Here is a 10,452-nt window from a genome sequence, read left to right on the forward strand (position 1 = left end):
CCCACTCGCGCCTGCGAAGCCGCATCTGGGGGAGAGATATCGCAGATGCGCGAAGCCTCCACTCCCCATCATCTCGCTTCTGCACCTTCAAGTCCGCACCTTCGACCATCGCACAAGCGCCTAGTGGTCTGCAGGTGCGACCACACCAGGTCTCTACCCAAACTAGCCTCACCCAACATGATCCAAATGATTCGGAACTCGTCCAAAACACACCAGGTCCCCTCAGGACCTTGTTCGAACATACCAACAAGTTCCATAACATAATGCGGACCTACTCGAGGCCTCAAATAATATCAAATTTGTTCATTTGAGCTTACAGAAGAGCTTGAACCAGAATATACCTCAAGCAATTATCTTATTCTCATTGCATTAACTATCAAGATTCAGTAGTACAACAAAAGAAGACTAAAATAAGAAGGGAATCCTTATTCAAGTTCCGAAATGTAAAAACCAAAAAATTGAAAAGCAGAAAAACAGCCCCCCTTTAATGGAATACCATAACATCAAAAGCAAGAGCTTAAGCTCTCTCCTTCTAATAGCATACAGTAGTATATTGTCCAAATTCAAGAACGAATTACTCTCAAGAACTTCACATCAAAAACTCTCTAGGATCAGTGACTTTGCCAGTTAATGCTGATGCTGCAGCTGTATATGGGGATGCAAGATATATCTGGCCTTCAATGTGCCCCATTCTACCTGGGAAGTTCCTGTTTGTGGTCGAGACACAGACCTGAAAAACAATAACTCATATAGTCAGTGTAAATACTTACATTGCAATTAGCAAAATTGATCTTTTATTCCTACGATTCTATGATTGCTCTCACTTTAATCAGGATACTGAAAAGATTGTTAGCATAAAGTGGCAAAAAGAGTCCATGTTATGTCATCATTATAATTAGCTTAAATCAAACGTTATCCAGATACAGCAATCAGCTTGTGAGGTTCGGCTTCGGTTCACTAATATATTCCAGCTCTATAAAGAATACACTATGAGTATCCTCATTTCTTCAAGACGAGCCAGCAACTTCTACTTGTAGTAATATCAGTGTCAAAAAAGTTTTACGGTAGTTGCCATATTAATCACTAATCAACTATTCATATATAACAACTAACAAACTTGGCGTACTGTGTGAGCGCATTAATGAAAAGTACAACTCACATGAGACTATTAACAGCTTACCTTAGGTTCATTCAAGCGTGCGTAAGTGTCTTGAGGGCCGCCCAGACAAGCCGCACAACTAGGACTAGCAGGTGTTTCACAACCTGCTTCCTCAAAAATCTGGGAACATGTTTTACCGCCAGATCCTGGAACGGGGAGAGTATATACGTCCATCCACACCTAAAACATTTTCAAATATTTGCATCAGACAGCTCAGTCTACATTGACATAGTAGCTGGTTAGTATTAATAGATAAATATTACAAACCTTTTGAGTAGCAGGAACCAAGAATGTCGGAACTTTTATTTTCTTTCCCTGCACAAGCCAGTCATTTGCTTAGCCTGAAAAGATCTAATTTAAACTGCTTGATTGGATGTCCTGATTAAGCTCATTTTTATTGCAGTTCACATTTAAAAGGAGATGGAAACCATAAAAAATGTAATGGAAGATTCATTCCATGGATTCTGAGTCTTATTCCATCGTAAAACATGACAAGAACTTAATCGCGCAAAGTGAGAACTACACTTGTCTCCTAGCAAAATCAATGATTTGCTAAAAAAAAAGCAAGCATGCTGCATAGAAAAGATTAGCGGGAACAGTTAGAATCTTTGCTCAAGAATGTGAAACATCATTTTGCATGTGTTCACCTGCTTGTATAGTTTACCACAAATCCAAAGAATAAAGAAACTTTGACTTTCACATAAGATATGTGTACTAAGACGGAGTGCAACATTGCAGCATGCACATCAAATTCTCTACCAGAGGAGTACAACACTAAAGGAGATACCAACATGGGTTTTGGGTATTAATTGCATAAGCATAAACAGGCATGGCTGAAAAATTTAGCATTCAACTAATAGATTAAAAGGAAGGTTCCAGGGAAGGGCCGCGCCCCAAGGGGTTGTAATGTAGGCAACCTACCTTGATACAAACATTAGTTGTTGATCCCACTGCTCGAACCCGTGACCTATAGGTCACACGGATACAACTTAACCGTTGCTCCAAGGCTCCCCATTCAAGTAATAGATTGTTGGATCTAAATGTGAGTGGTAACATCATTTGCCCAATTACTACACACCAAAGAATACTTTCCAGTTGCCTCTGGATCAAAAATATTCTTTTCCACTTTCTGAATAAAAGAAAAAGATTGTTCTATGGCTGCAGGCAGGCAACACTGGTGGTTGGCAACAGCATATAGTCATCTATCAGCAGTAGAAACCCGTAATATTTGAGTACTTCAGAAACATTTTCACTAAACGGGTACCAGTAATAGGGTAAACCATTTTCTCATGTCAAACCTACTAGGTAACTGACGGGGTTGTTTCAAGTACTTGTCATGGGAAGCGGAAAAATAAACAGCCACTAACTCACGAAGATAGATGACTTTCTGCTGAGATAGGGCCAAATAAAAGATTACATTGTTAGACTTATAAAAGAGGAGTAAACATCTTACTGAAGCTAGAAAAACTTTTGCTGCGGCCATGAAGTCCTCTGTTTTCCCACCAGTACAAGATCCAATATATACTCTGTCAATTTTCACATCTTTGCATTCTCTTGCCAAAGCACGATTATCAGGTGAATGAGGCTACAAAATGCAGAAAACATTTTGAACATCTAGAGTAAATGATACTTGGAATGAGAGTATAAGACAAAACACAGCTTCAGAGCAAACATATCAACACTAAACAAGAAGAAAGAATCCTAAAGATCCACATACAACACTGCATTAGTTGATTTTTCGCAACAGAAAAAGGTAAAATTGTTACTGACCATGTTCAAGCTTTAGCCAACTTATCACTTAGAAGAAACATACCAAATTATATTGATAACGTAACACTTTTAAGTACTAGTTATGCATTCAACAAGTAGGAAAAGAATAGATCATAAAACCAACCTTAGCCACTAAAGGTTCCAACTTGGAGATATCAATTCTGTACTCCTTAAGAAATCTGAGATGAAAAAAGAAAATATATCATAAAAAGTCATGCTGATGTGAACCTATAAATGATAAAAAAATATTGATTTTGGATAAGGTGAGAAGTTCTTATAACAATGAAGCAACATAAACAGAAGTGTATACAATTCCCGTGTCCTTGAAATTGGACACTAGATGTGTAGTTCTTTTCCCGATTCCATTATTTGTGTGCCATAGTCTGATCTCGAAAGGTGGCCGTGCTATACAACATTCTATGTAACAAGTTACAAAAAATAAACGCATTAAGAGAATCAAACACCATTCGACCAAATTCTAGAAAATGAAGAAGGGGAAGAAACAAAAAGAAGTTGCATCCCCCTGAGCAAACACATTGGCGCACGCCCTCATGTATTCTTATTCTACTTTGCTTACAGTCTGATTCTTGAATTTATGTTGGATCTGAAAAGTGACTAAAGATACTTTAAGACTCACCATTTTTCTTCCCATCGCTAGTTTGATTAAAGCATTTGAAATTAAAACCTATTGCTCCTTATTCAATTCTCAAGTTTCATTATTTTCCATGGAAATGATTTAGAGGAAATCGGACACCTTTTCTCCAATACAACACCGGTAAAATAAACTTAAATGTTCGGTAGCACCCCCATACTTGCATGTGTTGCTACTAAGAAGCTGTATAAGAGCAAAAGAATGTGCAGGAGGTCCATCTAGAGAATGTAATCGATTATGTTTAGCAAAAAAAAGATCAGTACGCTGTTGAATGATCTGTTGAGTTTGCTCAATAAATTATCAGTTGCTAATGTCCATTCCCAGGTGCAGGATAGGTTGGAATGGGGTCAATCAAAAGAGAGAACCTATACTGTCAAAAGAGGATATGACAATCTATGCTCCAATAAGGAATTGATCGACAAATGGCCTTGGAAGCTTATATAGAAAACCAAACTACCTACAAACTAGCTGGCTTTATGTGGACAACATTGTATGAAGCTTGTCTTACTCAAGACAATCTTAGCAGAAGGAGTATACCGACTGTGAATAGATGTTATATGTGCCAGATGGAATCTGAGAGTGTGAGGCATCTTTTTTTGCACTATTCAGTAGCAGCTGATATTTGGAGTATGTTTTTATCAGTTTTTGGACTTGCCTGGGTTATGCCAAATAGTATCAAGGAAGTTTATGAGAGTTGGTGTTCTTGGAGAGTTGGGAAATCCATCAAAAAGACTTGGTCAATGGTACCTGGTGCTATTTTTTGGAGTATTTGGAATGAAAGGAACCATAGATGTTTTGATGGGATTTCAACTCCCAACCACACTCTTAAAGCCACTTGTTTAATTAACTTATTTAGTTGGTTCAATCAGGCCCCTGTAACTAGTGTTGAACTTATTTCTGGATTTTGTCTGCTCCTTAGTTGTCCTGTAAGTTTTTCTAAGTTTTTGTATATGAGCAGACAATACCTTTATGTTGTAATTTTTGCTATGCATCTTCTTGATGCCATTTAATGAAATTCCCTTACTTCATCCAAAAAAAAAAAATCAGTACACTTGATCCTACTAAACCTATTCATTGTAGATGCCAAAACGACGATGATAAAGAAATGGACTTTGGGCCTAACTCAACCTCAAAAGTTAACTTGAGGTGAAGATTTGCCAAGACCATATAAGAAGACCAACCCATATCCCATTGATGTGGGACTCAATACTACCCGGCATGCCCAGGACTGGACATCTGGAGCGTGGATAATATAAGATGGGGGTCCAACATCGAGTAAACACTGAATTGCGATGCGTATGGCTCTGATACCATAATAAAAAATGGGTCTTGTGCCTAACTCAACCTCAAAACCTATCTCATGAAGTGAGGATTGCCAAAGATCATATAGGGAGACCAACAAAACCGATGTGGGACTCAATAGACGACATTGGAGAATAACAACCAAAAAGCTTCAATTAAGCTTGAGGATTGAAATTCACTAGAAAGGATGTATTCATAAAAACCAGTAAAATAGCTCCACATAATTTTTCCAAGATCATAACATTAAGGTAATATATAGAAAGCGAGCCAACCTTTGTTGTGCTACATTCCAGAGAAAGAAACGGAGACATGAATGCATATTACAGAGGATATCAGATAGAAAAACACAATCAATTTGAAATTCCAAATGAGGAAAGATAACACTGAACATACAATTTTGACAAATGGGAACCACTAGAATGTACCACAGCTCGACCTTAATGTATTGTGAGGAAGCATGGTGAATAAACATTTCTTCTGTTTTTGCAATACAGTTTGGAAGTACAGGTATTTCAAGCACTAAAAGTCACGCACGTGAATCAAGTTGACAGTTAAGATATTATTAAGACTAAGATACAGGAAATACACACTAGAATGATGTGAAACCACTATGGCTTCGGGAAAAGAGGATAAACAGCGTTTAATTACCTGGCTCCTTCATCGCTATAAACAGGTTCATAGGGCACAGAAGTCTTGTCCTGTGACAGCATTAAATAAATATATATTAGCTTTCGAGTAGCAGACTTTTTCCTTCTCTAGACCAAGCAATTAAGATATTCTGATTGTGGACAGCATGTGCTGAATAATATTAAGCCTGTGAGGGACGGGAAGGATCTAAAGAAGTAACTTGTACCCACGGCTTGGGTCCATTTACCTTGAGATAGTCATAAGTCGTTTTATCTGTTGGGATGACACCATTCTTTCCACCAGCTTCAACAACCATGTTGCATAATGTCATTCTTTCTTCCATCTATTAGAGCAATGAGAGCTGTTACTATTTAAAAACAATACCTGCTTATTTTCATCAAAAATATCAAGAAAGCTTACGCTCAAACTTTCAACTGTGGTGCCAACGAACTCCATTGTTTTGTATGTAGCACCAGACACAGAAATTTCACCAATAATCTGCAACATTAAAGTACCAACAGACAACAAGTGAATTTTGGAATATTATCGGTCTAACAAAGTCAGCGAAAGAAGAAATGCAGACAGATAGCAGCTTACACATAAGACATCCAACTAACAGAAATGAGCCACAGAATACATATAACAGCACTTACTTGCAAAATCAAATCCTTAGCTAGCAAGTAACTTGGCATTTCGCCATCCATGACAAATCTCAAAGTTGGAGGCACCTACATCATACAGATATAAATTTCATATATTATGTCCATTAGCACGAATAACCTTCATTTAATACAAATTAAGAGAAATAATGGTTATATATCATATGAAAGTTTCAACCACAGGCATGGAACAAGTACATTTAGAAAATTTGTGCTTTTAAGCAGAGAAGGTTCCTAACATCATGCGAAGGAGAAAAAGCTCAGTTCAGTATCCAAAAGTAACGCAGTAGGCACAGAATCTGAAGAGAATAAAGACTGTTTCAGCACCATTTGTTAATCACAAATAATGAAGGTCCAAATATTTTTGAGGAGAATGTCAATAACCGTACTTTGCATGTCACACCAAAAAAAATTGAATCGGGAATCAAAAATGCATATTAAAGACAAAAGAACATAACTTATAACTTTTGGAAACAGAATTGATAGCCATAGATAGTGCTCCTCTAAATTAAAAGTAAATTAAGAAGTCTCAGTACTCCACAGAAAAAATTAAACAGCACTGCAATGATTCTAAACCACAGTTTCTGTGTAGGCTGCATCCACAGACCTTGAGCAAAAGCTTTCCAGTACCCAACACAAAGCCTGCATCTGTAGTGCCAATTCCAGTAGCAAATTGGCCAAACGCTCCGGCAGTACATGTATGAGAGTCTGTTCCCAACAAAACCTGATAATATAAGAATTTTACTGAGTTAAAAAGCATATGCCAGCACATATTATGACACTTTCATATTGCGATTACTGGCAAACAATTTTCACCTCTCCAGGTCTGCAGTGACCTTCTTGGGCAAGAGCAAGGTGGCAGACGCCTTTGTAATCTGGATTAGCCTATACAATACGTCACATATTAGTTTTCATTTGTCTAACACCAGACAACAGAAGCAACAAAGCGTATAATAAGTTGGAACCTCTATATAGAGCATAATCGTACCCGGAAGTTCCCACGATCTTTAATGTCATAGAAGTACTTAATATTTTGCTCACTGCAGTAGTCCCTCAAGACATCCACATTACGGTTTGCTCGCTCGTCAGCTGTGAATATGTAATGATCAGGTATGATGACAATCTTCTCAGGATTCCAGACCTATGGTATCGACAACAGCCACATCATGTTTATTTGGAGAAACATGTCTCTCCTCAATATAGTTAACTCTGTCCTTAACAGTTTTCAGTTCATTAGAAAACTTCACAAAGAATGACATAAACTGCCACTAGTTACTCGTTGCCTTGATTTTATCATCCAGAACATGCATATGAAATTTGAAAAAAAATATACTTCCAATACCTAAAAGGCTAAAAGCAATGAACAAAAAGGAAAAGAAAAGGAGAAGTTTCCAGATGAACTGTGATTATTTGCTTCAACCAAGAGCGGAGAGACCTACTTTTGCAATAACGAAAAAGTTAAGCTACTCAAAGCAAAGCCTAAAGTGTGAGGTATCCATACCAGAAAATCATATTGCAATATGACATAAGGCAGAGGAATCAAATTATCAACCAACACCAAATACATTAATTGACCATGTACACGATTGAAGGCCATTATAACCTCCCAGCTAATTCCAATTCAATTCTATAATCAGGCTTCAAACTAATGAGAGAAGCCAAAGTCTAAACTGACTCGAGCTCCAATAAGTTGGCAGTTACAAAATAGATTTCATTGCAAAAGATGGTTTATTGCTCAAAAACTTCTCTCTATACACGTATTTTTATATTACATGAAGAATGATTGTCGGACAATCAGGGATCATATGTGTAGAGACATTTTGGTGCATATAATTGATTTACATTTCTAAGTATACAAAGAAATGTAGTTTTATCAATTACCAAGTACTAATAGATAAATCGCATCGCTCGATCATATTAGCATACATAAGTTACTCTAATAGCAGCGATAAATACCTTAGCTTTCTGTCCAAATTGTTCTTTGAAAACTCCAAAAGAGGCCGGGCCACCAATATCATGTGTCATCAGAACATCAACATTGACCCACACATTATCACCAGGACTAACTTCAGGCTTGTCAGAAGCCCTAGCTAATATCTTCTCAGTCATAGTCATCCCAGTCTTAACCTAACAAATGTTATCACAAATCCACGATCAAGATTCACTAAAATCAAAAACCCATATGGGAAAAATCAACAAAAAGTCCAAAAATTACCTAAGTTCGGGATTTGACTCAATAGTCAAGCAAGATTAAAAGTGGTACAAATCGGATGGAAATGTACAGTAAAAGCTAAGGGTTCAGCCGAACCAATAGCTTTGGCTTAGACCTTGTATATATTAAAAAATCTGTACATAAATGTAAATTTCGAACCCAGTAACTCAAATGGTCAGTGGATTCAGTTACATCCCGAACCCATAAAGTTCAATTCCTGGATCCGCCTCTAGTAAGATTTAATCCAACCCAACAAAATCTGATGGTGAATACTTAGTCCAACTATGGAATAAATCATATGTATAAATCACCTGTCCTGTTCTTCAAACAGAAAAAAATAACTCCATCATTTCTTTACTTTTCCTAATTATTCTTGATCTGCAACTGAGAGATTGAGAAACCTAAAACAGAAATTCATAAACACAAAAAGAGTCCTCATTTGAAGAAATTAAGCCCTTCCCAATTGATTTCCAACAATTCAGTGTAAAAGCCCCAAGCTTGGATCTTTTTTTCTGGGGAAAGTGAAATCTTTTTCCAACAACTACTACTACACTTCAATCACAAATAAGTTGGGGTCGACTGTATAAATCTTCACTGACCATGTTACTCCATTAATCCGTTTAAACTCATCTCGTGCCAATATTATGCAAAATCAAATCTTTTTCCAACAACAGCTACTACACGCTAATCACAAACAAGTTGGGATAGGCTATATGAATCATCACTAATCATGTACTCCATTAATCCGTTTAAACTCATCCCATGCCAATATTATGCAAAATCAAATCTTTTTCCAACAACAGCTACTACACGCTAATCACAAACAAGTTGGGATAGGCTATATGAACCATCGCTAATCATGTACTCCATTAATCCGTTTAAACTCATCCTATGCCAATATTATGCAAAATCAAATCTTTTTCCAACAACAACTACTACACGCCAATCACAAACAAGTTGGGGTCGGCTATATGAATCATCGCTAATCATGTACTCCATTAATCTGTTTAAACTCATCTCATTTCAATATTAGCAAAATCAAATCTTTTTCCAACAACAACTATTACACGCCAACAACAACTATTACACGCCAATCCCAAACAAGTTGGGGTCGGCTGTATGAATCATCACTAACCATGTATTCCATTAATCCATTTAAACTCATCTCATTCCAATATTAGCAAAATTAAATCTTTTTCCAACAACAACTACTACACACCAATCCCAAACAAATTGGAGTCGTTCATATGAATCATCACTAATCATGTACTCCATTAATCCGTTTAAACTCATCTCATGCCAATAATATGCAACAATTAAAAAAAATTCCCAAAATAAATGAAATTTCAAACAAATCAAAATACCCAACTGAGCCAGTGGTAGCTGGTTTGCGTTCAGTCTGCTGTGGTGAGATTACAGAAAATATTTTCTTGGAAACCTCCTTCTTCTTGGTAGTTTGAATGCAAAATGAAGGTTGTGATGAGAAAGCTGATAGACCCACATCTCTCTGCACAACAAATAACAGAAAAATCAGAAAAAATTGAGTCGCTCAAAATTCAAGAAATTTAAATTTTTAAGAGTATAGGCTGATAAGTCTATTTCTTGTGGATACACAAACCTTGTTGATGACATGAAGTGTGGAGCTTGAAGCTACAGCTGAAGACGCCATTGTTGATAGTATGATATGAATTAGCTTCAGTTTCTTTTTGAGGGCAGTGATAAAGCTCTTTATTAAAGAAAATGGGCGCAGTTTTGGAGGCTGTGAAATGGCGGCTATGGCCGTTAAGTCTACACAACTCCCGGATCGGGTCCCACTTAATAGGTGACAAAATTCAAGGGGAAATTTCTTCTCTTTATTCTTCTTGTCATACAAGTAGGGGTGTCAATCCTTCGGTTCGGCGGGTTATATTATAAAATTAGTACTATACTAATTTTTCGGTTATTTTATTATATATAACCAAAATTAAATTTTTCGAAATCGTCCCAATCATGTCGGTTTCTCTTCGGTATAGGTACGATTCGGTTAACTTTCGGTATTTTTTTTAAATATTATGTAGAAGTCACCAGTAGA

At 36.9% G+C, this 10,452-nt stretch overlaps 1 protein-coding gene across 1 annotated transcript; it reads right to left on the reverse strand.

Moving 5' to 3' along the window:
* On the reverse strand, positions 339-10,212 carry LOC109232387 (3-isopropylmalate dehydratase large subunit, chloroplastic-like). Its single transcript, XM_019398130.1, has 15 exons — positions 10,000-10,212; positions 9,751-9,888; positions 8,126-8,296; positions 7,158-7,310; positions 6,986-7,054; positions 6,777-6,893; positions 6,164-6,238; positions 5,931-6,008; positions 5,758-5,853; positions 5,532-5,581; positions 3,054-3,108; positions 2,613-2,744; positions 1,427-1,474; positions 1,181-1,339; positions 339-730 (listed from the first exon to the last, which is right to left on the reverse strand). Exons 1-15 carry the CDS (start codon positions 10,048-10,050, stop codon positions 590-592), a joined length of 1,533 nt encoding a protein of 510 aa, XP_019253675.1. The 5' UTR covers positions 10,051-10,212; the 3' UTR covers positions 339-589.

The sequence above is a fragment of the Nicotiana attenuata genome, chromosome 9, assembly GCF_001879085.1.
Source record: "Nicotiana attenuata strain UT chromosome 9, NIATTr2, whole genome shotgun sequence".
Classification (NCBI taxonomy): Eukaryota; Viridiplantae; Streptophyta; class Magnoliopsida; order Solanales; family Solanaceae; genus Nicotiana; species Nicotiana attenuata.

What these genes read in the sequence shown, in the direction of transcription:
- LOC109232387 (XM_019398130.1), bottom strand. Translation starts at nt 10,050, where the DNA reads ATGGCGTCTTCAGCTGTAGCTTCAAGCTCCACACTTCATGTCATCAAC. An exon ending in AATTTGGACAGAAAGCTAAG is followed by an intron (nt 7,311 to 8,125) that starts GTATTTATCGCT and finishes TCGATACCATAG; the next exon opens with GTCTGGAATCCTGAGAAGAT. An exon ending in TATAGCGATGAAGGAGCCAG is followed by an intron (nt 3,109 to 5,531) that starts GTAATTAAACGC and finishes TTTTCATCTCAG; the next exon opens with ATTTCTTAAGGAGTACAGAA.